Here is a 20,587-nt window from a genome sequence, read left to right on the forward strand (position 1 = left end):
ATAATTTGTAGGTAAACAAGATGAAAAACTGTATTTTAAACTGTCATTTTCAATGAAAAACTAAGAAAACCAGTCATGTATATGGGAGATTTTTTTCATAATCGACAAAGGAAATGTATCAAGATTGTCTACAGTCTCATAGAAAACGGTAATTAGTATGTTTATGGCCTCTTCTTTAAATCAATATCAAATTTGATATAGGTATCCGGTTTACTTTTTATATGATTTTAAATTGAATATCATGAAAATACCCTATTTTCTACATGATTTTGCTTAACGTAGGTCGCGGGTTTACAGGGCTTTTAAAAGTGTTCGAAAACATACCATGAAAATTACCTATATTGTTTCTCTACCTTTGATTTCCATTCTCTGAAATTTTTATAAAATTCGTCTGCACCGTTTTTGTGTAATTGAATTCAAAAGATGTCATGGTTGTAGTTACATTTTCGACAGTTTTCTATTGAATTGTATAGGAAAAACGTCGTTTTTGGCTTGTTTTCAGGCAAGGTCTTGATTTAAAAAATATCAATAACTTTTAAATCGTGCAGACGAATTTCTTTATCCTTTGGTATTTAAAAATAGAGTTGATTTGAAATAAATGTATGTGAAAAAATTAATATGTCTTCGGGTTCATTTTGTCGTAATTAAATTGTAGATAATTGCTTTTACGTTGAAAAATGTAGCATTTTTAAGAACAACGTCATAAAATGTCGCGACGTCACGCTTGACGTTGTGAATCTCGTATGTATACAGAGCACACAAAAAATTTATACGGATTTTAAGAAAAAGAAAATTCGTGTATATCTGCTTTCAAATGACCAGTATCATATTAATAATTGGATAAAATAACTATTAGACATTTTCCCTTTCAGCTTTTTATGTCTAATATTAGTGAAAATTCACGTTAAAGGCATAAACCAACAGTCAGCCCGTTAGTTTCATTTTTATACTTTCTTTATGTGTTTATTTCTTACCGTTTCTTTTTTTAATTCATGCGCGGATTCTCGGCGGAATTTGCAAAATCCTTGTATTCCCCTCTGGAAAAGGCAGACTCCCCATCCCTGTTGAAATCGCAGATCTGTGATCTAAGTTTGTTTGAAAAGTCGTAGGTATAAAGATAATTTAGAAGTCAAGGACTACTAACACCCCCAATCTCCAACCCCAAAATATGATTTTTACGCTTTGTATATATCCTTTTTCGTTAGAAAATTCAGCAAGGCTATCAAATCAACAATCTAACTTCTTCTAAATCAATTTCCGCGAAATAACCCCCCCCCCTCCCGAGTATGAGTATTAATGCATTCAGTGTATATATTGAAAATGTACAAAGAGGCAGAGAATAGCTAATATAAATCTTAATTTGATTTTATTTTATCCGTAATACACGTATATGGATAGAAAAAATGCGTACTTAAAAGGAATTTTAGAGGGGTAAATGGGACGATAATTTAAACATTAATTTTATTTTGCGCAATCAACAGGCAGATTTAATTTTGTTCTTAGACTTTCAATATATACATATAACATTAATTCTACTGAATGAACATGGAAAGCAACGCAGCGAATAAAATATCTACATGTAACTAACAACAACGCATGCCGTTACTTACACAGGCAATTGGAGTATCGACCCCGCCCCCCTTTCTGTTTTTCTGGGGGTTTCCCTATTTTGGATTTTTAATACGTATTGCATGTTTTTAATAATGTTACCCTTTTATCTCATTTCGCTGTTTTTAAATACATATTTTTCGTTTTCGACTGATACATATTAAGAGACGGCTTGCATTTTGTTTTTTTATTCTCGATGTCTGCCTCACAATCTTCACTTGCATGATCACTATCTAAAGCGTAGAGAATCATGGAATATGCAGACATTGACAAATTTGAAAAACGCTCTTTTTCCTTTTCAGATTTCCATTTATACAATTCTTTCTTTGCCTTCGATTAGTAAATATTTCGATTAAATCAACATTCACATATAGGGTGGAGTTAAAATTTAAAAAATGGAAAGTTTACTCATCCCTGTCGTTAGGAAGTAAAAAATGGAAAGGAGGAAGGGGGTCATATCCTACTTGCCTGTGGTTATTTACAAGAGGTCAATGCCGCTCAGAAATGTATTTATACATTATATATATTATATATAATTTAGTTTATGTTTCATTAAGATTACCCGGTAGTGCCTTAGCAGTTTTTAATTTGTGATCAACCTTTATATAGATTTGTCTGAGATTAGCACATACCTTTTCATAATTGAGTTCGACTTTCCATCGGTGAGCAAAGTTTTGATGCTGTTTACGGAGATAAATGAAAACAAAGACATGCATGCCATAAATGGTTGTGTAGATAAATTATCGTAGAAGACAATGGTAATAAACAGTTTGTTAGTGCATTTCCACTGAAAGTGTACACTAAAATGAGAGAATAGACCCGAGAAGATGCGATTGATGACACAAAATGAAACGCTTCTAACACTTTCAGTGATGGTCATTCGAATCAAAATAAGCTTTCATTATTTTTATAACTTCAGCATGTTCTATGAATATGTTACACTAAACTTCCAATTTCAACAAAAATTACAGCTAGATAATGTACTGAAATTTTCCCTTTCTCACCGTGACGTCATAATCAGATGTGCACAAGAAAGTCGCCCAAATCATATAAATTGCGTACCCAGTTTTAATGACGTCAGCAAACCCGCGACCTACGTTAAGCCGTAAAGTACGGAAAAAAGAAAGTTGAAATTAATTATAACGTCATAATGGATCTAGCACCAAAAAATTAGTCTCAAGTTAGTTACTAGATCTTGACCTTAAGAAAAGAAAGTTGATGGTAGAAAAACTGAAGTCATGTCCAATATGATTTATGTTTAAAGATATTTTTTTATTCTATAAACAAGATTTGAATTTTAGCAAGCCATATTCTGCTGGAAATTTACTTCATCATTGTTAAACCAGTTTGAACTTGTCACAAATCGCAATTGGATGATAACTTTTCTCATATTGGTTGTATATAAAAAAATATGGTATGTTACAAATCTAGGAACACAATATCACTAAGTTATAGTATGAATGGGCTTCCATTCAACCTTTTTTTAATTAGAATGGACAGGTTAATGTCTTTTTTTATTGTAATTTCATATCAAAAATTATTTTTTCTACTCATTTGATGCTTATTGCGGCCAACAGGATATGTATTACTAAAATACAAAATGTACCTGAATACGGCGTATCGGAAATGATATATTGTCAATTTTCCACTCAACACCTAAAGGTACAAAGTCTAGTGGCAAATTCACGTTCTTAGCAGTATGACACCTATCTCCCCAAACCACGTTTTTGCCTTAACCAGACCTTACAAATTGTGAAGGAGAAGATAAACAGCCAACGTTTATCAACTCTTATCAGCAAAGCGTAAATACACGTTGCATTGTCTGGTACTTTGTCTGTTTCAACCTATTTAAATGCTTAACATTTAAAATATTTAGAGTTTAAGAGATAAAGTAAAAACGAATGCCAAAGGCTTTATACGATACTAAACGACAAAATATTTGTTTTTTGTAAGGCTACGATATGCATAAAAATAGAATTATCCTTTACGAAAGAAATTTGGCAGACTGTATTTCTTTTCAGATCAGGTTTACTGTGATATACATAAAGAGTCGACCTATTCATCGAATAAAAGTACGAAAGGTTTTTGATATACCTCAATGTACGTGGAGGACCACAATAAATGTATTTCTTCTCTTATAAATGTTTGTGAATGGATTTTGATTCATATGAAAAAAAATAATAATTACTGAAGTAACGGAGTGCAGTAAGTATCAATTTATTTATATACTTAATTTGACTTTGAATTCTTTCATATGGACTCAATACGAAAGGAAGTTCAAGATATTGAATTGGCTAAGCGAATTCATAGGACAAATTCCTCATCTGCAAAAAAAAAAGATGAGAAGAATTCAGGGGATACCAGACACTGAAATATGTATTTTCCATGAACATCGTATTTCAAAAATATGAAAAAAACCGGCAATTTCAAAATAGAAAATTACTACTCTCTCTCAGGGAAATAACACAAAATACTAACACGTTTAATATAACTAAAAAATTAAAACTTGCACGACATTCATATACATATTATCATAGCTTACAAGTCATGAGACCTATATATTCTTTACTTTCATATTTGCTTGTGTGACATGAAACAGACATAAAACGTTCAAAAGACCAGAAAAGAGCATACTGACGCTCTGACTTTGTGTCAGTATTCATAATAGTAAATATTCGAATATATCAAATTTCCATGGATAGACGTTTTATACAAATCAAAAACGCGTCCGTCTTATTCTAACCATACTCTTAAAGAAATTGTTGGTAACCCTTCTAATAAAGCATTATCGACGGTGATAATGCTGCCAACATAAGTATAAGAAAGGTGATTCTGGTGAGTGAGACATTTTAGTAGCAGAGTTGAAGAATCTCTTTCACTCTCAAACACAGTGATTGTCTTTTAAATTCTATCAAAATCTATAAAACATGAGACCTTTATTTAAGAAATAAAGTCCGCGTTTTTGTGAATGTTGCAGAATAACCTCCGAGGTCGAGAAATGTTGTTTGAAAGATAAAAGCCGAGGCGTTAGCCGAGGCTTTTATATTTCAAACAACATTTCGAGACCGAGGAGGTTATACTGCAACAATTACGACAACAAGGACTTTATTTCTATTCTACCAAGGGCGTTAAATACGGCCGATTGTTTCCTCCATAGAGAAAGGAATTAGGTCACCATGTCTCGATTACGCTGTTAGATTTAACACCAGAGAGAAATTTTGTTGACTTACCTATATATGGAATGTAGACGATCTGAGGTTTCGCTTCATTAAAAATAGTCTTTTTAAATTACAAATTTGTTCGTTATATGTATTGATCAGTTAAAATGAATATACAATAACAAAATCATGTTCTTGTTTTACTGCTAAAATCGCGTTGTTTAATGTGTAGGGAGGTCCGTTGAATAGCCCCGCTTAGCTATAAAAACCGACATTCATCAGCAACTTCATGCAATTTACAGTGTTTATACTGCAAAAGACGACACATCGATGCGGTCTAAACAAGTATTTCATTCTACGGCCAAACATGCATTTGAATTGTTCAGATTTGATACGTGTTTCTGATATGATAATTTTTTGATGACGTTCGTGATTTATTGGAGAATAATGTCCGCCGGTTTCCTTTGAAGTTTTCAATAACCGTGGTAGAATTCTAGTTTTATTCACCCTAAAAGATAATCTTATCAAAATTAGATGTTACATGAAGATCCCATTTAACATCTAATCGTAAGATTGCTTAAAAGATCGCCCATCTGACGCAGTGGTTACATGTAGAACGTCTGCTCTAGAGTCACGAAGTAATGAGTTGATTCTTATGTTTATGATTCGTATCCCACTATTAGAGCTGTCCTTCGGATGAGACTCCGTATAAACCGACACCTAATGCCACGGTACATCTAGGTTTTGGCACGAGAAAAGACTCCTCACTGGTCAATGGCCGTAAATAAGTGCCAAGTGTTAGACAAATTTGCAGCTTTCCACTGACAAGTGATGGCGTCTACATATGAGTGAAATACAGTGTATTCTCTAGGGGGACGTCCAACAGCATACAAACGAATAGATGCAATGTTCAGGATTTGCTACTTAACGTTGTAACTTCAACACGACGTCAATATGAATTATTTACATGCAGCGTTTAAATATCTTTTTAAAGATTTAATCCCATTGATTGACAGAAGTAAATATTGATAGTATTTTGTTGACAGAACCTTGGGTAAATACACGTATAATTTTTTTCGATAAAGCAGATTATCAAGACAAATTAGACTGTATTTTTGATTTCTCTCTTGCATATGAAAAGAATATTCTTCAATCGCATGAATTTTAAATTATAATTACATTTATATCCGATAATCGTTTTATGGTGTAATTTGTTCATGTGTAAATACTTTGTAATAATACTTCTTTTTGTTACAACATTTTGGTGAGAAAAAATCCTTTATTTTCACAGAAAACACTACATGTTTACTTTCAAGACTGTACTACGAAGTAAGTTGAAAACGGACCAAGCGTTTTAGTAGCAATTCCTGACGTTACGTCCCAGACATCCGAATCGAAGAAGATTTTATTTTAATCAGCTCAATTACGAAGATGAAACGTGCGGATTTTTTTTCTGTCAAACAGTACGCATTTTAAGTGGAAAATATAGATTACATCCAATGTTTTCTACTTGTCACGATTGAAAAATGTCTTTAAATACCTGTAAAAAAGAAATCAGTCCATATATGGCACACAAGACATTGTACTTGTAAACAAGTTAACCACATCGACCGTAAAATTGATATCATGCTTTAGCAAGATATATCAACTGGGATATTATTAGTTATCCAGGTTCAATCAAGGGTGTACGGTGATTAACCTCGGGTTTACCACCTTCGCCGAAGGTTGGAAGGTGTACATGTATGAAATACAACCCATGATAAACCACAGTATACCCTTGTTTGAACCTGAATAACGAATTTATTTCCTGCGTCGCCATAAAAATTCTTTGTATACATCAGAATCTAATCAGCTGTGTTTAATATATCGATACTACAACTGCGTACTACATGTACAATGCACTGCGACGTCATTGGTTTTTATCATATGTATTGTGACGTCACCTTTTCTTTACCCCCTGCTTAAGTCGGGTGCACGAGAATTTACACCTGACTCCTTTACCAATCAAAGCCCGTGTTAAAAGCGAGGTAGGAAACTGAATAAATTGATAAAGAAACAGGGATGTTGGTTAAGGCAACACTCAGATTTCTATGTTGCAAATTTACCATACTCTAAAATGTAGCACTGGTTAACTAAAAAAGCCTACTTTGAAAGGATAACCCGTTTACTATTATTGTATATTTACTAGAGGCTTAAAATAATGTAACGCAATTATGTGAAGTCTATACATAGGAAAGAGTGTCCTTAAAAAATGGAAATGTTCTACACTACACGTAAGAAAACCATTTTCCCTTTGTTAGAATAATCACGTTAACGTTTAAACCGTTTAAGTAAGTGCTAGAATTATACTCTTATTAAGCAGAAAAAAAATTATACGACACTGTCTCATGAAATATTTTCATCGGTTTACAATTATAACTGCATGTACGATAAAAGTATTTTCCTCACGATTCTATTTGCTCCCTCTAAGTGCTATATCAGACAAGTTCTCAACTTTTAACACTTAGCTTCAAAGTATGGAATGTAATTCATGTTGAACTTTTGCAAAAGTGCAAAAGAGAAATGTTTTATTAGGCTTCCTAAAACAGCCTGCGTTCAGTATAAGATGAAAATAGATCAATATATCCGATCCTGAAACTTTAATTTCTTATGAATCATACTTGCATTCATTGTATTTTATTTTTAATTGTCGTATCACTTACTTAATTACATGCATTGTTCGGTTTTAATTTTTCCTGGCATATTTTTTTATCTATAGTTATGACGTCATGAAATATTTAATCCCCTTGAAAAATGCTGCACTATAAGATACCATTCAGAAATAACACACTCTAGTTTATATTACTTTAAAAAAAATGTTTCGTGCTAACAGAATTATTCCAAAAACTTTTTTTTTAGATTCTACAGTCAGTACTTCAATATTCATAGTATAAGAAACACAGTCCCTTACATTTTATTGTACTTCTATATATGTCAATTTCATTAAAATTCTCTTCTTCTTACATGTTATAAATTTAAAGCAACTTTATCATGTTGTACTTTGATATACATCGTGTACTATGGGTGCTTATTGACATTTTCTCCTGTTGTAAACTTTATTTTAATATGTTAAACAATATTACTGCTTACTTTGGAATGATCTGTTACCATTCGCATTAAGGAAATTTAAAGATAACAAATATGCATTTTTAACGATAAATTTGTCAGTGTCTTAAAATATTGAACAGAAAACTTAGTTTTCACATCAATTTGCACACAGGCGTAAGGATATTAATAATTTTTGAAATTGAAAGACTGTATGTACGTAGACAATCCCCTGATATGTACATGTATTTTTGAAATCATTTATTTAATAAGTAAAATATTTTAAATCAGATTTTACCGTTATAATGAAAGACTGTATGTACGTAGACAATCCCCTGATATGTATTTTTGAAATCATTTATTTAATAAGTAAAATATTTGAAATCAGATTTTACCGTTATAATGTCTAAATAAGTAACCATGGGAAACAATCGACATTTATTCATAAAACATTAGGACAACTTTTTAAGATATATTCACAAACTCATTGCGTTACAAATTGCTTACATTTGTTTCCCATGCCTATTCATTGATACATAGTCGCATAAATTTTCTTTTTTACATCGGGTTGTAAACATGTGTTGTTTATTTGTTTAGAGTGGAATGGTGAATATGTAGGCATTAGCTGATTGGCTGAAATGAAGTATGATATATATTTCATTTTTAAGTAAAAATATTAATGTTTGAAATAAATTATGAAATAAATGAATATTACAGAAAATAAAGCATGGAACATTGTAGAAGCATGGTTGATTTTTAGCAGAGTGTTATTTACTGCCGATGCCTATAAGTTTAAAACACATGCAATTTTGACTTATAAACGCCATGGGAACCTATATTTTTGCAATTTTTTATAAGCGCTTGGATTAAAGTTCTAAACGATGTCAAGAAGTTGTCTGAAATTAAATTAGTATATATTAGTACTAGTGAGAGGGCAAAAGGTATGTATAGAGTTCTACATGTATGGGAAAATAATCGGTATTCCTTTACCTATATCCACAAACCGGAGTCAACACTACTCTCTTTAATGGAACGACGTTACTGCCTTATAGCAGAACACAACAATTGCATTGCATCAACCGTCCATTACATTGCGTCAAATTTTTATGACATTTACCCACACTGCCATTGCATTGCGTCAATCTTCCATTACATTATGTCGATTCTTTATGACATTTACACATAATACAATCATAATTCGTCAACTATGCATTTCGTTATGTTTAAATTCCATGGCATTCAATTACACAACAATTACATTGTGTCAACCTTACGTTACGTTCTGTCAATTCTGTATGACATTTACTTACACTGCTATTGAATCGTGTCAACCTTTCATTATATTAGTCAAATCTTTATTACCTTAACACATACTATCATTACATTTGCATCAACCTTAAAGTACATGATGTCATCTCACTATGAGTTGTGCAGTGCTGACAGAATGAAATGATGTATTTATTTCATATTATGCAGTATTAACATAATGTTGAGATATTTTCACATCATCTCATAAAATAATTACATAAAATAAAGATACCAGGGTTGTCCAAAAACGTCGTAGACAATGTTTATAACACAACCAATGCTAACCAAATTTTGCATAGACATAATACATTCAATTCTGTTTAAAATTGCGAATTCTGAGATATACATCTTTCATTTAAATAATATTCATTGGATTGTTAATAGACGCATGTGAAGCAGAAAAAGGGACCATGACCTTATAAGAGACGTAAATTATGATTGCCTTCGTGCGCCGATATACACTTACATGCTTTCTTTATTTATTCATAGTTTTCTTATTAAATAAGGTATCGTCATGAAACTTGAAATACATAATCATAAAACGTTACCTTTTGCTATGACAAGAAAAGAAATTTGGTTTCGACAAGAGAAAATAAACTTTTTTATTCTCCTGTACATTCTCTACCAGTAAACATGAAAAAGATATGTCGACTTTGTGATGTTTTTTTTTTTCGAATGCAGTAATACATCAAATCAAGAACCTTGTATTAAAACTTTATTCTACAAAATAACTTTAAAACTGTGAAGATCTAGATACAAATAAATTTTATCTAAAAATCAATATACACTGCATTTCTTTTTCAATATTCAAAACTAACAAAAAAAAAATTCCTGCCAAAAACATCAAACGCGTGGATATATGGAAAAAAAACTGTATCTTCACTCTCTAAGGACTTTTTGTCGTGATGGGAGTCAAATTTAAATTTATGTTTAAATGTTTGTATTTGCATTCCATACAGTCCGGATAGATAAGTGACCTTTTTTATGAAACAGTATTTGATTATTTTATAACCCAGATGCTTCACCATGGAAGAAAAGGGCTTTTTTGATAAGCATGAACACAAAAGATAATAAACGATAATTCCTATCGTAAAAAATCAAGAAACTTACATTCTATCTGTTTTAAGTCCACTTCCGCAAAGTTTCAAGGCGACTGACTGTGGTGTTCTTTGCGCAATATTTCGCGCAGCATAGTTTAAGTTCAAGTTCAAATTATTTCTCAGACCAATAAATGGTACATGAAAATCTACAATATGTTTACAAAATATACAAAAAATATACAAGATATACACGCAAATGACTAAATGACTAAAGAACATTCATATGAAGTAACAAAAATACTTATGGTTTACATGTACAGTGAAACTGGTTTTAAGAGGCCACCTTTGGGAAGTCTGGAAACCGGCCACTTAAGACATGTGGCCTCTTATTCCAGTTTACCCTCGAAATAGCCGGTTGGTCAATAAACAACATTAAGCACTACAGTTAAATTAATTAATCAGATAATTAAACAGGTCAATTCAACTAAGCTTTTCATGTGTATACATATTAATTATCTTATGATGTTTATTACCATCAAAAATGATATTTATTATATATATTTATTATCATTTAAAATTTTGAAAAGAATTTCATTTTTAAGGTTTTATACATGTGTCTGTTATACATTTATCAGTGAGCTTTTTTTTTCATTGAATTATTAAATATTTTTTTAATCAATTATCTATGATAAATTATATATTATTTTTTAGAATATTTAAAAAAAATTACTTTTATATGTCTAAGTAATTATAAGCAGTGTAACCTCCCCCTCCCCCCACACAATTAATTAATAGGCAATTAACTTACTTGTTGAATTTTTTAAAGTCTGGTAAATTTTTTTTTTATAAAGCTGTAAGAATTTCTATGTAACATGCACATACATACACATAAGATTAACCGTGTCTTATGTATATAAGTCGCTTGGCAAAATATAATTATTCAAATATTTCTCTTCATAAATTGACTTCGACTTCAGCACGTCTTTTGACTTCATTTTATTATCGGAACTCTCTAGTCTCAAAATCATCCAACTCAAACTTGCATGGACATAATTATTATATCCGGATTGCTATGCAATGCCATGGTCAATAATACAACATCTCCCCACAAAAAAATTATGTTCATTTGTATAAGAACAATGACATTGACAAAGCAATCTGGGTATACACATACAAATTCAATAACCATAAGTATATCAATATATCACAAAATATATGTAAGTATACTGTAGATGATAAATGAAATACAGTCACATACAGAAAAGTACACAAGATCCATGATCCTACAACTTTTTTCAATTGCAATTTTTTCCCATGCCAATTCTTTCCAGTACCATTTTTAGAATTGATTTTTTTATCACGTTTTTCATACATCACTAACAGTTAGGGGGGGGGGGGGCATTCAACCTTTCAATGAAGATCTCCTATAGTATGAGTATTATTGGGAAAAAGTGGGGGAGGGCAGCCCCCCCTCCCCTTTTGCTACGTGCCTGTCACATATGTAATCCTTGTGACAAGACCTTTCATTGGATACCAACAACTTAACTCTTTGACCTTGACTTTGGAGTTGACCTACTTTTAACACACTTTAAACCTTGGTCATAACTTTTGAACGGTTAGGGTTTTCATCCTTCCCATAAGTATTACTTGTGACAAAACCTTTCTTAAGAAACCATCAACTCAGTTGACCCTTTCAGCTTGGAGTTTGACCTACGGTACCTTTCAAAAATGTATCCTCGGCTTTAGCTTTTGAACAGGTTGTGCTAGGGATTTTGATTTTACAATCGTATTTTTTGTGGGAAAAACCCTACCTTGGGTAATAATGTATTTAATTTGCATCTAAGAAAAGTTTACTCTTCGTTATGTTGCCATTCGGGGTATTCAGTGTTTTACAAACACACCCTTTTCCTTATATTGAGAAGAGATAGGGATTTGATATATGACATGGACATTACCTGTGACAAAATAAAATATTCCGAGCATGCTATAATTTCTTACATTTGACCTTGACGATTGACCTTATTTAAAAAAAACAATCAACTTCCATGATAATTTCTAAATAAATGATATATGATAGGATGTTTATATTAGACACTGCAAGTCATAAAAAATAACTTCTCACCCACAAAGACCCTGAAAGCGAGGGACCAAAATTCTTTGAATTTGCTTTGTTTTTTGTTTTTGTTTTTTTTGTTTTTTGTTTTTTTTTTGTTTGTTTTTTTGCTTGTTTTTTTTTTTTTTTTTTTTTGCTATACATTTTCTTGGCTACGCTTCTACAATAAGTTTGGTTAATGCAGCAGTTTTGTATTTAATTTAAAAATAATGTATTATGATCTATCATGCAGCCTTAGTAGCTTTAGCGCAATCATTGATCTACAATTGGAAATATATTGAAACTAAAGGAAATTAATCAGAAAACAAAATGTGACTACGAAGGCTGATCAAAAAATCGGGACCTATATCTATATCTACAAAATCACAATGCAAATTTGAAAAATAATGGAACACGCATAACCATTCACAAGTTCTATAAATAACATATGCTGAATAAAGTTTTGCTCCTTTATTGTGACGTTACATATTGAAAATGACGTCACTATGTAGGTCACTTGTGACGAAAAATGGTTTCCTCTGTCGTACTCGTTTAACAAACGACTGAAAAATTTATGATATCCCGTGCTGAAAGCCTTTAAAGTAGCGTATTAAAAACTGCACATAGTTTTTTTTAGACATATGACTTCCTGTAAATTCAATCAATGATTGGACTGATCGTTTTAGTGAAGGAAGGAAGATGGTTAACACAAACACTTGTTATTAATTTTGCACAGTGAAAGCAAGTTTGAAAAGAGTAATTTGCTATCAAAGACCCCCAATTTACATGTACACTTAAAATAGTTAAATATTTTAACAATAATACAATTATTGAATTCCTAAGATATCGTTTACTTAAGATATTAAACATATTAGATATGATACGAAGGAGGAACCCATTCACTATTCACCTTGAATAAACGACTCTCCCGAGACAGACAATTTGGGTTTTGATGGTCGTCATGCTTATTTTTGGAAAGGATATTCTTATTCACCTATGCTATTACTAAGAATTGACCATTTCTGACAAATGAACTCTTCTTTTTATAAAAATTAACTTATATTGAAAGAAATATAAAACTCATATTTGTGACAGAACGCTACGGAGGAGGTCACTTGACCGCCTATATCATTAGCTGCAGATTTGTAGCTCTCCGAAAAAAATATATTGATAGACCTGAAAGCAGTGCCACCCTTTGAAAAAACTGTATATTTATTGCGCACAAAAAGTGCGCTCGGTTCTTCATTGATTTCTCCATGTTTTTAAAACTGTAATATAAAAATATTATTAACTGTGAGTTCCTAACATATTCTTTCGCTGTTTCCACAACCAAACATTCCTCATGATTGCTATTAATAGTCCTCCTGACCATGGTATTGTAATCATCGAACATTTCGCTTATTTTTACTGCCATTTTGGTTTCAAAGATAATTCGGTCCAATTTGCCTCGTTCAGATGTCAACTACGATTATAGTACTTAATTGAGGATAATGAAACTTTTTGAAATCTTTCATTTTTTGCAATTAAGGTAAGAATTAGGAAGAATTGATCAAGAACCTAGCGCAATAAATATACATTTTTTTTTCTATGGAAGGCACTGTAGCTCTCCAGTGTATCAATATATTTTTTCGGAGAGCTACAAATATGCAGCTACTATATCACGTAATTCGTGCATGAGCAGAACGGTGCATTAAAATCGGGGAGAATTAATTTAGAATATTATCAACACTTACACCAAATTTTCCTTTTATGGAAGTTATTGAACTAGTTCGCGTACTATTTTATCAACCCCCGTAGCTCCTGTTTAAAGAAGAATAAAAAAAATTCCTTTCTTTATATGCTGCAACTGATCAATTCCAACTTGTAGCTGTCATTAGATATAAAAATGAAGTAAGATAATGTTCCGTGTCTTGATACACTCCCAATTACCGATAATCAGATCTGATAATTTATCTTGGTATAATGGTGCTGAAGCCAGCATACTAGAGCTATATGTGTATCCTTGGAAAAAATTTATCTGCTCATCATCATAATTTTAAAGGATTCATAATTTTGCACATGGCCATATTGTCAACACAGCTCTAATGTACAAGTATAAACGAATATTTATATTGATTTTTTTTGCTACAAGTGCTGGCTTTGACATGTTAATAAGCGTTATGTTAAGATGCATGTAAGTGAAAATGGCCATCAATTATCTTGAAAATAAGTATCAGATATAGCAAGACTTTTCAGTGAAATGATAAATCAATTCAAGGATATTTTTCGTCCCATTTGAAAAATTCTTTTTAGGTATACAGAGACTTCTCTATATATGAGGGAAGGGCTTCAATTAAGACTTTTACCCAGTGAGCCAACAAAGAGTAACAAGTTTTATTCTGCACTGTAACATACAGAGTGCTTGGCGACGGAGCAGTTGCAATCTTACCTTTATCGAATTAGTTCAATCAAGGCCGAGGTTCGAATCCGCGCTTTTTGAATCACGGAGATGGTCTCTACTAACTGAGCAACCTGGATAGTCTTTTCAGTGGACTCTAAAGTTTATAAAGTAAAGAAATTAAATTGTTATAGGGAATTTAGGCAGTAAAAATATTTCAATTTGGGTTATGAATTTATTTTTACCATTGACAGATAAATTTGATTGTCTTGTAAATTATATCATCAGGTGTTAGAGTATTTACATCTTATGATACTTAGCCTGTTTACAACTGGAATGTTTTATAAACGCAAATCATGCACAAAATATCCAATTGTAAAAAAAAGACACGCAAGTCGTAACCACTTTAAAATACCAATATGATATATATATAAAACTGTATACGGGATATTTTGAGAAGAAAAAATACTGATCCACAAAATACATCGATACAAAGTTTCAGAATAAAGATTCATAAATAGTTTACCATAAGTTTATTTAAAAAAAATTAAATGCCAAATGTTCTCAAACTTAAACTAAGAAATAAAAAAATCCTTGCTAAACAAGAAAAGAAGTGTAGTATATAATTATGAGAAAAATATTAATTTATCACAATTCTATTTATTGAAATTCTTTGTATATTTGCATGCGTTGCTATCTATGTTCCTATGTCTTATATCCATCTTCAAGAAGGAGTTGTGATATGTGGGTATTACGGTTTTAAACTCAGGTGACCTATTGATATCCGTTTTTGTCTGTCCTCGTCCGTCATGCGTCGGTCGTAGTGCGTTAACATTTGAACATTTTAAGCTTCTTCTCTGAAACCACTGAACCAATTTCAAACAAATTTGGCATATAGCATCTATGGGTAAAGGGGAACAAGAATTGTGAATTTCATGGTCCCTTCCACCCCACCCAACCCTGGGGCCTGGGGGTGGGGCAAAAACCACTAAAACTAGTGTAATCTTTAAAAATCTTCCTCTTGACTCCTGGATATCAAGCAGTCAAATTGTTGGTATGATTGTAATCAGCATTGAGTCCTCTATCAGAATGTGAAATTCATGGCCCCAAGTTCAGGGGTTATAGTGCTAGGGCGGGACTAAACAGGTTAAAAAATGCATTATTTTTTGAAATTCTTTTTTTCTGCTCCTGGGCATTAAATAAACTAACCAAGTACATAGGTAAGTTGAAAATGACCACCTTTTCCAAAATTGTGAATTTCATGGCACCAGTGTCAGGGGTTCTAGTGCTAGGGCGGGACTCTATTGATTATATAGTGAAAATGCATAAATTTGAAATTCTTCTTTTCTGTTTGTGGGCATTAAATAAACTAACCAAGTGCAGAGTTATGTTGAATAAAACTGCCTCTTCCAAACATTTGAATGTAATGGCCCCAGGGTCAGGGGTTCTAGTGGTAGGGGGGCTATATAAATTATGTCACAGGGTGAATTCAACGTGGGGCGCCAAAATACTAGTATCATTCAGTATATTGATTTATTTGTATCTTTTATCAATCAGTTCAAAGAGGTTACACCTGTATTTTTGGACATTCCTCCATATTCAATGTGGACTGGAATAAAACAAAATTTCACAGTAATCCTGAAAATTTCAAAGATCAAGACAAAACTTTGAATGAAATCATTGGCATCCTGAATGATTACATCAGGAATGTAAATTCTACTCATCTTGTTTCTGGGCCTAGATTTAAGCTTGATTTATTGAAATACAGAAAAGAAAAAGGCAAGAGTCAACGCATTTCATACAATTTTCAGTTGTACATAGATGGAGTTCATCCAGACTCTTTGTTAGGAAGAGTATGGCTGAAAAGACTGATTGAATGCATTTTTATCAATTCATCGTAATGTTTACTTAGATACTGTTATTTGTTTTATTGGTGCATTATTCTGAGGCAGGTACGTCTCTGTTGGTAGGGACACACCCAATCACAGAGAATATCCCTGTTTCATATAAATTGTACCATAGATTTTATTGTCAGATATACATATACATGTTTCGCAGCCAGGTCAGTATTGGAAGGGACTGACCCAATCATATTAACATACCTGTGCAGTTGTTACGTGTATATTGTATAAAATAAGTGGTCATTAGTTTCACAGACTCTTTGATTATGGCTACTGGAAATGGTAATGGTGCTGGAAAACCAGACGGGGAAGAAATTTCTATTAAAGATCACATAAATGAAGTAAACAAAGACCCAAACTATAAGGTTCTTACAAAAGAGGAATATGAAGTATTGGTAAATGCAAGCCTTAAACAAGAGCAAAAGACAAGTACTCCTTTCAAAAGTCCAAATTGGGTGCATATGTCTCCTATGTCAAAACTATTCAATACAATGAGTGATTCCAAGAATCCTGGTAATGTCTCCATGTTACAAGGTAATCAATATCCCACCCCTAAACTACATTTAGTGGAACAGATGAACCACAAAAAGGGGAAGTTAGGTATGAAGTTTGGAATTTTGAAGTAAGATGGTTACTAAATTCAAATCAGTACCCAGAACATATTCTACTTCAAGCCGTAAGAAATTCTTTAAAAGGTTTAGCTAGAAGTATGCTAGTACATGTATTAGTGGGGGATAAAGCTTTTATTCAAGACATTTTGAAAAAATTAGATGGATTTTTTGGCAATGTAGCCTCAGGCGAGACGCTTATGCAGTCATTTTACAATGATTGTCAAAAAGAGGGGGAATCCATTGTTGTATTTGCTTCTAGATTAGAAGACACATTGTCCAAAGCAATCAAATTTGGTCACATTGGTAATGAAGCCAGAGATGGGATGTTAAGAAGCAAATTTTGGACAGGTTTATTTAGTCAACATTTAAAACAAAGTACGAGACATCTGTTTGACTCTATTAAAAATTTTGAATCTTTACTCAGGGAAATTAGGAAGGTGCAAGAGGAGATAACATCACAAAGGAGTTCTAGAACAACAAAGTCAGCAAGACAGGCATTTCAACAGGCAGAGAGAGCAGAGAATAATACATCATCGACAGACCCACAGAAAGAATTACAGACAATCGTAAGGATGATGGAAAGGTTAGAACAGAATATTGACAGTAATGCAAAAAGTTTCCAACAATTGAACAAAAGAGTTTAGGAATTAGAAAGCAATACACAGAGACAACAAAGTTTCTATTCAAACAGAGGTTCATTTACAAAGGGGTAGATTCAATTACTCAAACAGAGGTTTTGGTCGAGGTCGTGGTCAAAGTCAAGGTCAAAATCAAGGTCAAAGCCAAGGTCAAAGTCAAAACAAACCATCCCAAGTTGGACAGAATTCAAAAAAATACTAACTTCTTCTATTAAAGGGCAGATGGAGGAGGAAAACAAGGTTCAGAAAAGCCCTATTAGAAACACAATCTCTGAATCTAATGATTTGTTTTCAAGAATGGTTGGAAATCAGAATGAAAGTATCATATTTGTAAATAGTGTAGAAACAAAAGCTTTGATTGATACTGGATCAATGGTCACTTGTATGTCTGAAAATTTTTACCAATCTTTACAAGACAAACCAGAGTTGCATAAAATAGAAGACTTTGAACTCAAAGTTTATAGCGCAGAAGGGAATTTTCCATTTTCAGGATATATTGAAGTTGAATTACAAATTCCATTTTTGTCCTTGAATCCTTTTTATGTACTAGCTCTAGTCACAAAAGGAACTGGATACAACAGTAAAGTTCCTTTTATTGTAGGTACGAACGTTATCAGGTTGTGTAAAGATTATGCAAACTCAGAACATAGAGATGTTCCAGAGGAATGGAAATCAGCATTTGCAAATCTTAGTATTAACAATGATATTCCTGTAAAGACCACTAACAAGTGTTCCATTACAGTAGGTCCTTATGAGGTAAAACCTATCTCAGGAATAGTCAAGTCTTGTAACAGCATGCAGGTAAGTGCCGCTATTACAGAACAGATTGAAAATCAATCAAATAACAACAGTCTTTTAGTATGTCCAAGAGTGGTTTCAGTCAAAAATGGTAAGAACTCACGAATTCCTATAAGGTATGTAACATGTCAGCGCGACCAATCAAAGTATCACCAAAGTCCCTTATTTGTAAATTAAGTTCTGTAAAAGTAGTATATGCTTGAAAACCTTCAAAATCAAATGATTCTAAAATTACATCAAAATTAGACCTATTAGAGTTAGGGGTGAAAATCAATGAAAACGAATTATCCCCTGATCAAGTTGAGAGTTGTCACCAATTTTTGAACAAATGGAAACACATTTTTTCTACTTCTTTAAAAGATATAGGTAGAACAGACTTAGTGGAGCATGAAATTAACCTGTCAGATAATACTCCATTTAAGGAACCCTATAGACGAATACATCCAGGAATGTATGACGAGGTAAGACAACACCTTAAAGAAATGTTAGAGGCAAATGCCATAAGAGAATCAAAAAGTCCATATTGTTCAAATGTTGTACTTGCTAGAAAGTCAGATGGTTCTTTAAGATTTTGGAAAGCATTACTACAAGGTTACTGCACAGAAATTTATTACTAGCTTTTATGTTTCTTGCAGATGAAGAAGAGATTGAAGAGACACCCCCAACAGTTATCAAAAGAAAGACCAGACAAAGTAAGAAGAGGAAAGGTGAAGTAAGTGAAGAAGAGTCTGATTCCAGTGAATCAGATTCCGAACAGGAAATATATGTCTCAAGACCATTTAACTCTAGAAGAAAGAACAATGTCTTATTTAACACTTCAGGTGTAGATCACAGTATTGATCTCAATAGTTCAAGTGAACATATGGGATCAAGTGGTTCTAGGGCAATGTATACTTTCAATGTGAGCAATAATGTCAACAGTCAAAGTCAACATACTTTCAATGTGAGTAATGATGTTTATGGTAGACCAAATCATCATACTTTCAATGTTAGTAATAATGTCAGTAGACCTATGCAACAGAAAGATTCATTTTTTTCTGTTGATCCTGAATCTTATATTCAAGATAATAACTCTAACACAACTTCTGGCTTAGATTACACTAGTGTTAATCGAAATCAGCCACGTGAACGTGAAACGAGTCTGTCTACCGCACAACCGAGACGCTCTACTCGGGTGCGAAAGGCACCAGATAAATACGGTGAATGGGTAGTTGGGGAACAGTGTGCTCAGGTTTGGTATGTATAGGGGGAGAATGCCACAGGGTTATGAAATATGTATTATAGTTTTATGATCTTACATTTAGTAATTTGCTTAGAAGAGTTACTAAATTAATTTTATTGATGATCAAAAGTATGATAAACAGTAGTTGTGTATTGTAGTTTTATGACAGTAGATTTAGTTGTAGCTTAGACTAGTTACTTAGTTTATTTTATGATACTTAACATGTATTGTTTTTCAGAATAGTGTATTTGATTTTAGTTGGATTATGCTTGTTCTTTTGATTGATCATTAGCATTACAACTTATGTTTATAATGCATTACAGTTCTTCTTGTATACAGGAGAAGACATTTCCAAGGATCAAGTGTCAAGAATTAGGCGTTATTGTTTTAATTTAACTGATCTATTTTATTTCAGATGTGATATGTTTCATATTTGAAATGTCAGGAGACATTTTTCTCTAAGAGGGGGAGAATGTCACAGGGTGAATAAATTAATATTATAATACATACTTTATAATTTATTTATTTATAATTTATGACCTAATATACTAATCATTTCATTACCATCATCATCATCATTTTCATCCATTATACAGCATAGTGAATTACAGTACTCTGGAATTTACTATGTGTTCAGTCATTCATAAAGTCGTTCATTGATATTCATGGGGTTGAATGCTCATTAGTTAGTTTGAGAGTGTGAAAGGTCAAAGGTGTTTGTGTCAGAATGAGTGAGGTTTGAAGGTGTAT

The 20,587-nt window shown here is 32.4% G+C and overlaps 1 protein-coding gene across 1 annotated transcript; it reads left to right on the forward strand.

Moving 5' to 3' along the window:
• The first annotated feature begins 16,287 nt into the window (after nucleotides 1–16,287).
• LOC134232160 (uncharacterized) lies at nucleotides 16,288–20,397 on the forward strand. Its single transcript, XM_062714104.1, has 2 exons — nucleotides 16,288–17,745; nucleotides 19,251–20,397. The coding sequence occupies exons 1-2, from the start codon at nucleotides 17,278–17,280 to the stop codon at nucleotides 19,329–19,331; spliced, it is 549 nt and encodes a 182-aa protein (XP_062570088.1). The 5' UTR covers nucleotides 16,288–17,277; the 3' UTR covers nucleotides 19,332–20,397.
• Nucleotides 20,398–20,587: the final 190 nt, after the last annotated feature.

The sequence above is a fragment of the Saccostrea cucullata genome, unplaced genomic scaffold, assembly GCF_032062105.1.
Source record: "Saccostrea cucullata isolate Sc308-1 unplaced genomic scaffold, CSIRO_AGI_Scuc_v1 ctg4401, whole genome shotgun sequence".
In the NCBI taxonomy this organism is placed as follows: domain Eukaryota; kingdom Metazoa; phylum Mollusca; class Bivalvia; order Ostreida; family Ostreidae; genus Saccostrea; species Saccostrea cuccullata.

Coding starts and splice junctions, on each gene's coding strand:
- LOC134232160 (XM_062714104.1), top strand. CDS start 17,278: ATGCTAGTACATGTATTAGTGGGGGATAAAGCTTTTATTCAAGACATT. Junction 17,746..19,250: donor AGAAAGAATTACAGACAATC/GTAAGGATGATG, acceptor TGTTTCTTGCAG/ATGAAGAAGAGATTGAAGAG.